At 35.7% G+C, this 16070-nt stretch overlaps 2 protein-coding genes and 1 long non-coding RNA gene across 3 annotated transcripts; 2 read left to right on the top strand and 1 right to left on the bottom strand.

Moving 5' to 3' along the window:
- Window positions 1–268: 268 nt before the first annotated feature.
- LOC104105621 (uncharacterized) lies at window positions 269–2710 on the bottom strand. The gene is made up of 3 exons (XR_011411520.1): window positions 1466–2710; window positions 466–1395; window positions 269–387 (listed from the first exon to the last, which is right to left on the bottom strand). It is a non-coding gene; the product is annotated as an uncharacterized lncRNA (long non-coding RNA).
- Window positions 2711–10667: 7957 nt separating this feature from the next.
- LOC138900105 (uncharacterized mitochondrial protein AtMg00810-like) lies at window positions 10668–11420 on the top strand. Its single transcript, XM_070186812.1, has one exon. It carries the CDS (start codon window positions 10668–10670, stop codon window positions 11418–11420), a length of 753 nt encoding a protein of 250 aa, XP_070042913.1.
- A 1740-nt stretch (window positions 11421–13160) lies between these two features.
- On the top strand, window positions 13161–13851 carry LOC108942810 (small ribosomal subunit protein uS9). The gene has a single exon (XM_018773959.3). The coding sequence runs from the start codon at window positions 13236–13238 to the stop codon at window positions 13677–13679; it is 444 nt and encodes a 147-aa protein (XP_018629475.3). The 5' UTR covers window positions 13161–13235; the 3' UTR covers window positions 13680–13851.
- The last annotated feature ends 2219 nt before the right edge of the window (window positions 13852–16070 follow it).

The following is a 16070-nucleotide window of genomic DNA, read 5'->3' as shown; positions in this document are numbered from 1 at the left end:
CCAATATCACCAGTAACATGGGTAGAATCAATTAAAGGGCCAGTATAAACCTTTTTGGCTGTAGGCAAACCATGCTGATAACATTCAAACCAAAAGATACATTTCAAAGTTAGACAATAACATCATATAGTATGTTAGACAATAAAATCTAAGGACAAAAAAAAAATACACTTACATTAATACTTGTAAAACCAGACTGTGCAACAAATACACCATCTCCTTGAAGCCTAGGCCTCTTGTAGTGGCTTCTTCCCCCCCAGATCTTCAACCCCCCCCAGATTTTCCTCCAGTACTAGTAGATGCCTTACTTGTAGATGCATTGTCAGATTCCTTTCTGTCTCTCTTTTGTGAAGTTTTTGTTGTTGATTATTGTGAGCAATTAGTAGTCTATTATATGAGAAAAATAAGGAATTAGCTCTTAGATAACTAAGAAGATAGTAATAAAGGAAGAAGTTAGGAAGGTACCTCTTGATTAGTTGTTGGTCTTGCTGGACAACTCCTCATATTATGAGTACTTACTTTGCAAATGGAGCATGTCATAGTTATTCCCTTCTTTGATAATTTTTCAGCCCTTTTTATTTCTCCAACTTCCTTTCTTCTATTTTTTCTTGGCCTTCCAGGCATATTTTGAATTGGGGGAGGTAATACCTTGGAGTTACTACTTTCTGGCCACATTATCATGTTGGGAACTGGTTGTATGAAGTGTGAATATGCATTCACGTAGGTCTCTTTCCTGTACCAGTGTACAATATTCTCTGAAGGATCAAGTCTCTTGAAGTGCATTGCTGTTATAGCATGTGGACATGGAATGCCTTTCAGTTCCCAAGACCTGCAACTGCAGTAGCCTGTTCTTAAATCTACAATGAACTTGCATGGACCATCTTTGAGTTCAAAGCCTGTATCTCCATTAAACATGAAGTCAACCCTCATTGACCTCTCACCATTAGTATTGAACACCATCATGGCCATTGGAGATACACCATCCTGCTAAGTTTCAGCAAATTCTCTCATCTTTGCTATCATACTCATAACTTTGACCCTTATTTCCTCTAGCATTGATATGATTGTCTTGTGTCTAGGGCCCAATATCCAAGCATTAAAATTTTCACACATGTTATTGTCAATACTGTCATACTTGAAGAATGTTTGGAAGAATGCTTTGCACCATCTTTCTTTGTTGTATTTAACTAGGTCTTCACAAATGTTATGACCCAATTTATCAAGATCATCTAGATTTCTTTTCATTTGAGACTCAAATATTGATCTAACAACACTCCAGAATCTTTTTCTTCTTTCAATCCCTCTCCATTTTATTACCTAGTTTGCCAGAATGTGTCTAGCATGCATTCTGTGCTCACACTCAGGTAAAATCTCTTTAACAACTGAACATAGACCCTGCATAAAAATAAAGAAATAGTACTGCATAAAAACAGAGAAACAGTAGTATTTAAACAACAGTATATACCTTTTGCATGTCGCTTATCATGGTGAGTTCCCTGCCATCTCCCAAGTTCAAATCAGTTTGCAATAACCTGAGGAACCAACTCCATGTTTGCTTTTTTTTTTTCCAGTGCCTACAACAGCCCAAGCTATTGGGAACATTTGGTTATTCCCATCCTTTACTACTGCTGCCAACAGTTGCCCTTTTCAAACACCCTTTAAAAAACATCCATCTAACCCTATACATCTCCTACAACCCTCCATAAACCCATGCTCCATAGCTGCAAAACAAATGTAGAAACTGAAAAACTGCTTCTGCCCATCATTTGTGTCTGTCAATTTTACTGTACATGTGCTACCAGGATTTGTTTTGAGTAGCATATCCCTATAGTCCAGAATCCTACCAAACTCAGCAACATGATCCCCCATAATTTCTTTCAACACATTTTTTGGCCTTCAAACAAACAGCCTTACCAACATATAAACTAAGTTTTTTCTCTCTCACCATATCCTGAATTTTCCAACCTTTAATTCTAGGTTATGAGGTAATTCTATCTTTGAACTGCTTTGCCACATATTTTGAATTACACAAATAGTTGTAAGTGGTTTTATGGAATTTGTGTCTTGGATTGTAAGTCTTGATTGTGAAGTTTGTACTCCTACCTTCCTTGCTAGCAAACAACAACCAAGTACAACCAGTTTTGCATTTAACTCTGACCCTATATGGCTCATTGGGATCCTTAACTAGCTGAATACCTTTCTTTATAGCATACTTGGTAAATGCTTCTCTAAATTCCTTCACATTCTCAAATACCATCCCCAGTTGCCAAGTAACAATTTTGGCAGAAGGATCATAAACCACTCTATTTATTTTTTTTCTTCCCCTTAACTGTCCCATATTATCTTCCCCATCTACATCATCATCAGATACATGATCACCCTCCCCTTCCAGATCTGATTCAGATTCAAAGCTATCTGGATCTGAACTATCATAGTAAGGCTCATCATCACCTCCTAATTTGTCTCTCATATTTTTTTTTGGGCTGATCTATGTTCTCATAACCTTCATCAACTCCAACTTTACCTAAAAATCCATCAGTTTTTTTCTTCCTAAGTTTTCTCCTATTCTTTTGTCTATATTTCTTCAGATCTTCTTTAACAACCCTCAGCTCTTCATGGACATCACTTCCATAATCAAATAACCTCTCAGATTCATCACCAGATGTTATTTCTTCTTCTTCTCCAGTAGGTTCTACCTGTTGAGAATCAGCAGCAGTGTCCTCTACATCATCAACAACAACAGATTCTTTTTCCTATGAAGAGGAAGTCCAATCTATGGGTGAATCCTTTTCTTGAGTGGTATTCAAAAGAGTAGGTAACCCTAGATCTGGATTTGCAGCAGTAGTATTTAAAGTAGGACCACAGGGAATAAAAGATTCCCTATTATCTTGTCTATATTTCTTCAGATCTTCTTTAACAACCCTCAGCTCTTCATGGACATCACTTCCATAATCAAATGACCTCTCAGATTCATAACCATAAGCTATTTCTTCTTCTTCTTCTCCAATAGGTTCTACCTGTTGAGAATCAACAGCAGTGTCCTTTACATCATCATCAGCAGCAAATTCTTCTTCCTCTGAAGAGGAAGTCCAATCTATGGGTGAATCCTCTTCTTGAGTGGTATTCAAAGGAGTAGGTAACCCTAGATCTGGATTTGCAACAGTAGTATTTAAAGGAGGACAACAGGGAACAAAAAATTCCCTATTGTCTTGTTGTGTGCTGGAAGATGCATTAAAAGGCTCACCCACGTGGCTTATTTGGCTACCCTCTATATCATCCACCTCCTCAAATTGTGAGTCAAAAGAGACAAAAATATCTATTATGTCCCCATTGTTTAATAACATAGCAAGGTCCATTAAATCCCTATCTTTTGTTAATTCAACCAAATTGCCACCATTAGCACTCATAATATAAGTTTTTCCTAAATTTGTAGTCCCAAAATCCTTAGCATAATCAGATAACTCTGGTATTGACAAGTGGTCAGAGTCGACATTAGTCACATGTTCAACCCTACCCCCAACATATAGAGGTCCTACCTCACTCACCAATATCCCACCAATTTTCTATCTTAAATTCAAATACTTAGTATCCATGAGATCCTACACAACAATAAAAAAAAAGTAAAAAATAACTCTCAAGACATACATATACAGAAGATTACAAATAAACAGTAAAAAATTAACAAACAACATAAAAGCCCTTATTTAACCCTAATCGGCATGCATGCAAAAATCACAATCAACATAAAAATCCTGATTTAACCCTAATAGAAAGAGGCACACATACCTTCAAATGCGGAGTGAAAACAATAGAAATTTTGGCGAGAATCAAAAAAACCCAGTAGCTTTTAGCTCCTCCACAGTAGCTTTTAGCAGTACCTCAACAGAGAACCCTATCGACTCACAAAATCAAGCTCAAGCACTCACAATCGTCTCTGTCATTGATGGGAGTGAAGTGGTGAGAAACCCTAGTTTTTCTATGTTATCGACCAAATGAACTGATGGTAAAAAGGATGGGTTAAATTTGAGGGATTAATTTTAAAGGCGGGTCAGGTATTCTAATTGGATACCCGAATTATTCCAACATGTACAACCACATCAGCAAGCATTTATATGTATACAGTACGTGTATTCACGATAGAAATATTTACTAGGTTATGAGGGTAATAACATCCGAAAAAGTAAGCGTATGGGGGTAATTAAAATCACGTATAGTTAATGTGTACGCTCATTAAAAAGTGTCAAGTTTAGGGGGGCCTTTACCTATTCTGCCTAAATTAAATGAAACTTTTAATGTTCTTGTCCTGCTAAGTTCCTATTACTCTGCCATATAAAATTAGAGTAAAAAAATGAGTAATGTTTTGCAAAAGTTGAAAGAATCGTGGTGTTATTTTTGTATGGATAATTTATAGGTATTTTGAGGAGGACAAGCATAACTAGCAAGATCAACTTGCAACGAATTTTAATATCTAGAGATAATTCATTTTGAACAATATAACTTAACTACAACTTCACATTTATTATTTTTGCATAAACATTGGGTACAAATAATTTATTTTCGTACAATAATATTTGCGGACGACTTGCTAACTACTTTCACAATATATCGAGTAAATCAATTCAAGTGCCACTAAATATTCTTCTTGCAAGTATTCTTTTTTCAATAAAAATTAGGAACTCAAAAAAGAAAAATGAACTTTCAAGGGAAAATACATAAGTTCACACTTAAACTTGTCCAGAAAACCCGAGTACACTCTTAAACTTTACGAATGACTTTTTACCCCCTTATTCTTATATAAAATTAAATTACGATCACCTGAAAGGGTGACGTGGCAGCAAAAATGACTTCATCCTCCAAAACGCGCGTGAAAAGAAAGAGAGACATTTAAGATGAATTAAATCATACACGTGTGACGTGTCATTCTCTAATATGTTACATTCCTAATTAATAATTAATTTTTGTGGGCCTCTTTTATTGCCCTTTTTGTTTCTTCTCTTTGACTCCTATATTTTATCTTCTTATGAGAAAGGGAAAATACATAAGATGCACCCCGAACTTATCCTGAAATCAGTTTTCAACTCAACCTTTACATGCGTTCTTTTTTCACCACATACTTGTTCAGACTGAATGTAAAAACCCCCTGAATGGTGACATAGCAGAGAAATGGTTTCACTCTCCCAAACTTGAGTATAAACAAGAAAAGAATATTAATTATATACTAAATCATACATATATTAAATTTTTATTTGATATTACATATTTAACTTAACTTAATTATTTGTGGGTTCCCACTTTCTTTTTCTCTTTCTTTATCTTATATTTTCTTTTTATTTTATTGTTTCTCTCTCAATCCTTTCTTCTATCTCCTATTTTCCAACCCAAAATACACATCCCGTGCTACAACCCCCGCATTGCTGGACCACCTAATCTCCCATCCTCCTTCAACCCACCATTTTCTTTCCCACCTGACCCATGCCTCCAATATTTTTCTAACCTCATTTTTATTAGCTCGTCCCAAAAGATCAATAAAATCACCATTAGAGAGTTTTTTTCTAGCCGTCATCATTGTCTCTGTCGGTCAGTTTGCCAGATAATTTTTTCAACCAATATTCAGTCAAAGAGCTTTGATGGGTCTTTGTTCTGCCCAAACTTCTTTCTTTAGACTAGCAGCAACTACCACGATGGCCTGATTTGGTGGACATTAATGGTTAGGTTGAAGGAGAGAGAATAGTGATAACTCCATGGAAACCTAATATTTTTTCAAAATAACGGTGTCAGGGTTGGAGTGGGATCGAAAAATAATTTAAAAATAAAAAACCAAAAAAATAAAATAAATTAGAAATTGACACGTGGTAGAGCGTGGAGAACACAGCCGTCCACAAGCTTGGTTATGTATTTTTAGGGAGGAATTAAATTCAGTCTGGACAAGTATAGGGAGGAAAAAGAACGCTCGTAAATGTTGAGTTGGAAACTGATTTTTCAGGACAAGTTCGAGGTGCATCTTATGTATTTTTCCTATGAGAAAAGTCAACCACCACACCACCACACCTCTTCCATCATCTTCGATCCACCCCACTGTAACAAAATTATTCCACCATAAAGTTGTGGTGGCTCCTTTACCTATTCGATCCCCTCCCACTGCACGAATATTTACTGTAATATTTAAGCTTTTACCATTCCAAACAGGTTTGACCCATTTAAAAGGGTTCAATGTGAAGGCTTTTCTACCACTGTGGATGCCAAAAATGAAGCCTAATTTGCATATCCAAGCAAAGAAGAATGTATTTTTCGATGGTTTTGGGGTTAAAACACCTAAAACTCTCGAGACCCTCATCCTTGCTGCCATTAAAATCATCTCAAAATTATTATTAATTTGCTACAATGGTGAGTTGAAAAGTATCACTTGTATTTTTTTGCTGCCGGGTTTGGAGATTGACTCTAAGATTCTTATTGAGTTCTCAGTTAGCACTTAGTGACAGGGAGGACAAGCTACAAGTTAGGAATTATTTTAGAGAAAAGCAAAAAGATTCTTCTTGTTCTTTAAGAAATTCAAATTCCATCGTATTACCCATCTTTAATTTTAATCTATTTGGTTGGGTGCAACCAAACTTTGAGGTTCTTCTTTATAGCCGCTAATAGGGACGCGGAGAAGATGATTGTTATCGTGGGTTAAAAACTAATTGTTGAGAAAGGAGTAACTTAGGAAGGGCAGATTAGTTATTTTACAGCTTATATTAATCGAAATTAGAAAATAGTTTAGGCTTCCATTAGTTAGTTAATTATCTAACTATATATTGTAAGATTCCCTTTTGTAAACACACGTGAAATACAATTCATTTCTGATTTTCTCTTCTCTCTAAACTCCCTCTAGCTTTATCTCTGTATTCTGTCATCTTCTTCAATTTTTAGGGTTCATACCCTATCAATCTTCAACTAATTTCATGATATCAGAGCAATCGAGCTTGATATTCTAGCTTGAATTTGTCGATCTATTCCGCTATTACAGAAATCTTCTCGTAAATCTTGTGAATTCTTGTATCAATGGAAAACGAACAGAATCTGCGTCAAAGCTCAATTCATCATCAACGTGCAAGGGAACAACTGAATTATGGCGTTGGAAATCAACTAATTGGAGTCAGAAATCCATCGATTGGAATCTGGAATCGGCCAATTGGAGTCGACTATAATCATTCATTGTACTTGTCTCCGGTTGATGTAAGTGGCATACAAATCATCTAGTTTCAACTCACAGGTATGCGTGTTGCCTTGCTAGGTAGAAATAAGTTAGGGTTGATTGATGGTTCATGCAAGCAGGAAAAGTTCCTAGAATTCCTATGGAATCACTGGAAAAGGGTAAATGCAATTGTATTTTCGTGGATTATGAAATCTGTTTTTAAAAATCTTCTTGGAGGAATCATGTATGCGTCTTGTGCCCAAGTGATTTGGGAAAATTTATCAGAAAGATTTAATAAGGTATATGATTCAAGATCTTTTAATCTTTATAAAGAAATTGCGACTCTGTCTCAAGGCATTGTATCTGTATCAGTGTACTTCTCAAAACTTAAGGATATGTGGGAAGAATTTGAAGCCTCGGTACCAGCACCAGGCTATGATTGTCCAAAATGTAAGGATTTTGTTGTTTATCTCTAGAAACTAAAGTTGTATCGATTTTTAATAGGGCTTAATGACTCATATGCTCAGGCTAGAAGTCAGATCTTAATGAGAAGTCCTGTACCCACAGTTAATCAAGCCTATGCAATGATAGTAAGTTATTAAAGGCAAAAATCAATAACAGCAACCACTGAAATTTTAGAAGCCAATCCTGCTATTATGACTGGAAGTTTTGATGCAGCAATGTACTCAAGAACTATATGAAATCAAAGGTTCAAGAGAAAGCTATAACAATCAATGTGAGTTTTGTAAACTCAAAGGGCACAACAAAGAGAATTGTTACAAAATAGTTGGTTATCCACCTGATTACAGACCAAAAAAGAGAGGGGGAGTAGGAAACAATGCAGCCTACAATATCATCACACACAATCCTACACAACAGACATACAATGGGTATAATGATGCAAGAGTTTCTTTGCAAAATCTAACTATGAATACAAATCAAGTTCCTACAACTACTAAGGACCAAGAGTCTGTAACTGGCCTAAACTTCAATCAGCTAAATCAGATGGCAGGCTGCACCTTCTTTAGAGATCAATATGAATAGATTCTTCAATTACTCAACAAGGCAGGAACTAGCCAGACTTCCAACACAATGTCAATCCCTGCAGTAAATACAACGAGTATTAGTTGCGCTATGTTGGCTTCTAACAGTATACACGATTGGATAATAGACACAGGAGCCACAAACCATAAGGTAGTTGATCTGAGTATGCTAAACAAGTCAACTATCCTTCAGTCTGAAAACCCAAATAAAATATTTATGCAAAATAGAGATATTTAATATGTTACACATACTGGTGCTAGCATCCTATTAGAGGGGAACACAATTACTAATGTGTTCTATGTTCCACAGTTTAAGTTTAATTTGTTATTAGTGTCTAAATTGACAAAGGAATTGCAATGCTCAGCAATCTTCTTTCCTGATTTCTGTGTATTTCAGGAACTCTTTAATGAGAAGGTGAGGGCGATTGGTAGAGAGGATGATGGACTCTACATACTTGAAAGGCAAGTTGTTGGAACTTCTATAGCAGTGACAGAAGGAATAAATGACAAGAATTAGACAATTACAACTACAACAAAGGACATTGGCCTATGGCACATGAGGTTTGGTCATGTTTCAACTACAATTCTTAAGAAGTTACTACATATGAAAGCAGAACTTATAATTGAAAGTGTAAAACATTGTGTAGTCTATCCTTGTGCTAAGCAGATAAGGTTACCATTTTCTACTAGTAGTATTAAAATTGTGAGAAGCTTTGATCTACTACATATAATTTGTGGGGACCATACAAGACCCCTACTTATGATGGTAATAAATACTTCTTGACAATTGTTGATAATTTTTCAAGAATGAACTGGGTATTTTTACTTAAGCAGAAATCTGAAGTGTGTGTCTTACTACAACAATTTCTAGTATTGGTTAAAACTCAGTTTGACAAGATTGTTAAAATTATCAGAATAGATAATGGCATTGAGTTTGTAAACTCAGTGTGTAGTGATATGTTTAAAAAGCTTGGAATTATCCACCAAATTTAATGTGCCTACACTCCTCAGCAAAATGGAGTTGCTGAGCGGAAGCATAGGCACATTTTAGAGATCACCGGGGCTATCAGATTCCAGGCTGAAATAGCAATAAGATTTTGAGGACACTGTGTGAATGTTGTTGTTTATCTCATAAACAGGATGCCAAGTACTGTTATCAACAAAAAAACTCCCTATGAGAGACTATATCAGAAACCACCATCCTATAATTACTTAAAGGTACTAGGATACTTATGTTATGCCAGGATAGTTCAGCAACATGACAAAATAATGTCAAGAACCAAAACTGCAGTCCATATGGGATATGCAGAAACTCAGAAAGGTTACATATTATATGACCTGAAGGACAATATTTTTTTTTTTAGTAGGGATGGAGTATTCAGAGAGGATGTCTTTCTCTTTAAGAAGAAAGAAGATTCTCCAGTGCCTATATTCCCAACATCAATAACCTCACATTTGTAAGACCTTCACTACTCAGTACCTCAGAGTGTACAGACACATGATCAATCGACAAATAGATTAATTCAACCTCCAAGTAATACTATGTAACCAGAACTTAACTATACATCATAGAATACACATGAGCAGCCTCAGATCTATGAAGAAATTACTCATCAATCTATAGAAAATCCAGCTCAAGAATTCCAGGACCTAGGTTCAGAGATACCACCTACAAATTTCCTAAACATAAACTCTTTTACTCAGACCACATCTCCAGTAGTTCTAGTTGGATATAGAAGGTCTGATAGGGAAAAAAGATCACTTATATGGCTGAGTGATTTTGTGTCACTCAATATTCATCAAGAAGTTCCCTATTCTATCTCAAAATACATAGCCTATGATGGACTGTCCCCAACATATCAAGCATACATAGCCACTTCTTCAACTGTAACTGAACCTATAAATTACTCAGAAGCTGCTAAAGATCCAAGATGGATAGAAGCAATAAAAGCAGAAATTGATGCCTTAGAAAGTAATCACACATGGGTCCCTCTTCTTGAAGGCAAAATACCAATAGGGTGCCAATGGATTTACAAAGTAAAGTACAAAGCTACAAGTGAAATTGAAAGGTTTAAAGCTAGACTAGTGACAAAGGGATACAATCAAAAAGAGGAGATTGATTACCAGGAAACTTTTGCCGCAGTAGTTAAGATGAAGACAGTAAGAACAGTGCTGGCAATTGCAGCTAGAAAGCAGTGGCATATACATAAAATGGAAGTGTATAATGCATTTATTCAAGGGGATCTATATGATGAAATTTACATGGAGCTTCCACAAGGATTTAAGAGCCAGGGGAGAAGAAACCAATATACATGCTCATCAAATTCTTGTATGGACTAAAACAAGCTCCAAGATAATGGAATGCAAAATTGACTGAAGTTCTGACAAGGTCTCATTTTAAGCCAGTTTGATCACTCTTTATTTATCAAGAAACATCTAAAGGCACTACTATGGTGTTAGTGTATGTTAACAATATGCTTATAATAGGTGATAGTCTGAGTCTGATTGAGGAAACAAAGAGCACACTGCAACATGCTTTTAAAATAAAGGATCTAGGTGAGTTAAAGTACTTCCTAGGTATTGAATTTGTAAGATCTAAACAAGGAATACTAATGCATCAAAGGAAATATGCATTGGAGCTTATTTTAAAACTTGGATTAGGTATTTCTAAACCTTCGGTAACTCCCTTAGATACTAATGCTAAACTGACAACAAATGAGTATGATGAACATTGTAAAAGTGTTGGTTACTCAGCAGTTGAACCTCTTGCTAACATTAACTCATACCAAAGGTTGATAGGCAAACTACTCTATCTAACCATAACCAGACCTGCTATATCATTTAATGTACAAATTCTTAGTCAGTTTTTACAACAACCTAAAAGATCTCACATGGAAGCATCTATGAGAATTGTTATGTATGTCAAAAATCAACCTGGAAGAGGAATTCTGCTGTCAAGCACAAACAAGAACATTACCACAACCTACTATGATGCAGAATGGGCTGCATGTCCACTTTCCAGAAAATTAGTAACAGGATACTTGATCAAGATTGGAGATTCTTTAGTTGCTTGGAAATTAAAGAAGCAAATCACAGTACCTGGGAGTTCTGCAGAGGCTGAATACAGAAGTATTAGAGCCATAATAGCTGACTCATTTGGCTACAAGGACTTATGTAAGAAATTAGAATTGAAGTTAACTTAACTATTGAAGTTTACAGTGATAGCAAGGCTGCTATGCAGATTGCAGCCAATCCTATATATCAAGAGAGAATCAATCACATCGAAATAGACTGTCATTTTATAAGAGAAAAGATAGTGCAAAGACTGATAGTAAAAAAATATATTCCTACAGATCAACCAGTAAACATACTTATCAAGGGCCTCAACATAGTTCAACATGAACATTTAAGCTCCGAGCTAGGTGTTCTCAACATTTTTGCACCACCTAGCTTGAGGGGGAGTGTTGAGAAAGGAGTAACTTAGGAATGACAGATTAGTCATTTTACAGCTTATATTAACCGAAATTAGGAAGTAGTTAAGGCTTTCATTAGTTAGTTAATTAGCTAACTATATATTGTAAGATTCCCTCTTGTAAACACACGTGAAATACAATTCATTTCTGATTCTCTCTTTTCTCTAGCTTTATCTCTGTATTTTGTCTTCTTCTTCAATTTCTAGGGTTCATACCCTATCAATCTTCAACTAATTTCATATATTTAATTCTTGGAGTAATAAAAAGAAAAAAAATTAAAGAAAAGAAAAGTTAAAAGAAAATGAGTAAAAATTAAAGTTATAGTTGATTTTTCATGTGATGCTGATCTAGTGCTGACATGACACACATGTGTAAAGTACATTTGACCATGAAAATAGTATTATATGTCTCAGGGGGTACTAGTATCACTTCTTTCAAGGATAGGGGGTGTAAAAGGTCACCCATAAAGTTTAAGTGTGTAATTGAGTTTTCTGGACAAATTTAGGTGTAAACTTATGTATTTTCCCAACTTTCAACCTCACGTACTTCTATCAAATTTCCCTTGCTTCTTCCCAAAAGTCCTAGCAATTTCTAGATTGTGTTCACACAAATTTGAAGAAGAAGCATAGAAGATCACTATAACAATTTCCTCAATTTCTTTGAAACTAGAGTGAAAGATCCCATACTTGTACTAAAGCTTCTCTTCGACCAAATTATCATCTTTCTTAGAATCTTTTCCTTTTACCATATTTCTTTCTCTCTTATTTTCTTAATAAATATTTTGTGATTAAACAGGTAGGGCGTCCTTAAAGGAATAATCCAACACCTAAAACACCACAAATAAACTATAGTTTAACGAATTTAAATCTTAGAATTTTTTTACCACTGCTATCTTATTGGACCTTCTCTATTCCCCATCAACTGTGTTAAAAAAAGGAGAGGTATTGTGGCTATTATCGGCTTAACAATGAAACTTAATATCTAATAATTACAACCACCTTATTCTAGGTGTTGCTCATTTTCTCTTGGCCCCTAGTGGCTTATGTAATGTTTCTATTTCGTTTATTCTATTAATATACTCTCATGAACATGTAATTGTGATCCATTTACCAAAATCAAGCGTTCTGTCGATCCTTGATTGGCCTTGGTTTGACATGATTAAAAAATTTAATTACTCAAAATATTTGATCTTAGGTGCATTTTCCGAGAGCTTAAACTCACATGAGCCCTGTGGGAGAAATTTTCATCTTATCTCTCTCACTTCTTGAATTGTTAGTACAATGAATATAAGTCTTCCTCACTTGTTCTTGTTCTAGTGACATAGGCCCATTTGTTCGAGAGAACGAGACCTGAGACAAGAAAGCCCAATTTAATGACCCAAAAACCGTGACGAGTAACATAAACCAGTGGGCCCATTTCCTCCACGAGCCCAATACAAAACCCTAATCTAATTCATACATATATATTGTATCCATTTACAAAAAACTTTTGGGTTAGGTCATTTTCCAGCAAAAGAGTGGGAGCAAACCAAACAAAAGCATAACAATGAATGCGGCGCCAGCGGCGGTGGAATCAGTGCAATGTTTCGGGCGGAAGAAGACGGCGGTAGCAGTAACACACTGCAAGCGCGGCCGTGGCCTGATTAAGATCAACGGTGTACCAATCGAGCTCGTTCAACCCGAAATCCTCCGGTACAAAGCCTTCGAACCAATCCTCCTCTTAGGTCGCCACCGATTCGCCGGAGTCGACATGCGTATCCGCGTCAAAGGAGGAGGTCACACTTCTCAAATCTACGCTATTCGTCAGTCGATAGCGAAGGCGCTGGTTGCCTTTTACCAGAAGTATGTGGATGAACAGCAGAAGAAGGAGATTAAGGATATTTTGGTTAGGTACGACAGGACTTTGCTTGTTGCTGATCCGAGAAGGTGTGAACCTAAGAAGTTTGGTGGTCGTGGTGCTCGTGCTAGGTTCCAGAAATCTTACCGTTAAAATTCCTATTTCGATTTATGGTATCTGTTTTTATCCCTGTTGGTATGGTTTTGGTTTAGGAATCATTATGGATTTACTGCTATCTGAGAAAGTTTTGGATTTGGATAAACTTTAATATAGCTGTTTCACATGCTATGAAATATGAATGCAATGAATTGTGCTTTTATTTGCATATGTAGAATTTTTGTTATGCAATGTGGCCTACTTGTAGCTAAATTGATATTTTTGTTAATGAGGAACTGGAGAAAAGGTTATTCCCCTTGAGAAAAGGCGTAGGGAACATTATCCTGCAATATTGAAAATGTATATTCAATTAGTTTGTAATGGTTGTCAGTTCCCTTAATGACTCTTTCTATTCTTGTAAATTATCATATTTATATATATATGGATTAGTCTGAGATTAGGAGACCCTTAATTTGCCTTGAAAGAAAAATTATTAGTATTTGGATGAGAGAGCAGAACAATATAGATGATCCATGTGTGCTACCTTTTCATGAGTTTTCAGGTGATAAAAGGGTTCCCTTCATGCTATAACTTGTTTTATCCTATGCTAGTTAAGTGGATTGATTTATGGATATAAAAATGAAGATTTGACAAAGAAGCAGGGAATGCACTACTAACTTGTGTTAATATGCTTAAACTTTGGTTCACTCTGAGTTATGAAAAAAGTCATATATGCTTAATTCTAGGAAACCTGTAGCTTCTTCTGACGGAGTTTACTATCTATACTAATGTCTAGGACATAAGAATCCAACGTCCTTGAAACGTGTTAGGATATGGAGTTTTTTCTCACTTTTGATGTGAAGAAAAATAGGATGTAGCAACTAGCCCATTACATAACAAGTTGCTCCACCGTCTCATTACCATGAATTTACAACCTTCAAGTATAGGTGCCCAATTTACAGCACCATATTGGGTTCAGGAAAGTACTAAGTTCTTTGCCATGACTTCCTTTACTGAAAACCTTTTCCATTTGTTGGCCTATTGGCTCTTCCTCAGTTCCTACCACACTTGGGCAGATTGTTCTGTTTTATCATAATTAATTCTTATTTGTATTTGTTCGTCCGACATATTCCTTGGTGGAGTTAAAGATGTTAGATCTCATTTTTCCTGTAGTAATGTGTTGAAACAAGTTAATTGAGTTTGCAGTCCATCTTTTTGGTGATAACGCTAAGAAGCTCGATACTGGGATTTGTGCAGTTGCATACTTCTTTCCCTATGGCTTATTGATGAATTTAACCAAGTAGCTTGAGTTTTGCTCAATAATGCTTGTCTAGTTACTTTGGACTACAATCTTTGTTTTTGGTTATTACTTTAGCACACAATTTATCTAATACTCAGTGATTCCGCTGCCAAATTCAGTCTCTTTGATGAACCCAGATTAAATCTAGAGCTATGAACTAACCATCTCAACTCATGTAAGTCCATTGGTGGGATTCAGAATCCCCATACTTCCATATGACTTCAGGTGTATTTACTTATTTTGCCATAAAGTTCAATTGGCTTTTGGGTTTAGATTAGGGGTGCTTATCGGGCGGATATTTATGCTTCGGCTTATCGGTTATCGGATTATAAATGTAGTAATCCGCTAGCCATCCAATAAGACAACAGGCGGATTGGTATCGGATTAATGGTTATCGGGCGGTTTATTGGCTAAATCATATCGATTTTTTTTTGAATAATCATTCAATCAATACCAAACACATCTAATAATATTTTTGAATTGAAGAGTCTTCTTCCAAGTTCAAATCTAGTTCATATTGAAGAATTCTCATACACGTATCAATCAATCAAATTTTCTGCAACATTCGTTCTTCACAAGAAATCTAGATTGTAAAACCAAAAATCTAGAAAATCGGACTTCAATTTGTTAGATTCATGCAAAAAGGACATAAAATCAGACAATTTCAATTGTACTTTATCTATATATGAGTAAACGTGTAAATATAAAATTTTTTAATGGATTAACGGTTACTCGGTAAGAAAATTGAGTAATCCGCCCCCAAACCGTTATGCCGTTTATTATAAAATCTCAATTCGTTCACCATCCATTACCCCGATAATCCGATATCAATAAGCCAATAAGCCATCGGTTCGGTTCGTTTTGAACAACCCTAGTTTAGATGCACAAAATGGAAAGAAAGACAGAATAGCCTAGGAAACACGTGTACTTGTTTCAATTTGACATCTCAGTCCCTGTATTCCATACAGTTTCATCCGGATACCTGAACTCGATCAAAACTAATATTTTAAACACTTCCGACCATGTGTGTTATTCGCTATCCCTAATATGGAGGACACATCAGATCCACCTAGATAAATAATATCCATATCATAATTTGCTTTTACAAAAATTTACTGTTTAATAAAGAAGAGTGAAAGCAAGAAAGA

The sequence above is a fragment of the Nicotiana tomentosiformis genome, chromosome 10 (genome assembly GCF_000390325.3).
Source record: "Nicotiana tomentosiformis chromosome 10, ASM39032v3, whole genome shotgun sequence".
Lineage (NCBI taxonomy): Eukaryota > Viridiplantae > Streptophyta > Magnoliopsida > Solanales > Solanaceae > Nicotiana > Nicotiana tomentosiformis.
This window is presented reverse-complemented; position numbering and strand designations above follow the sequence as displayed.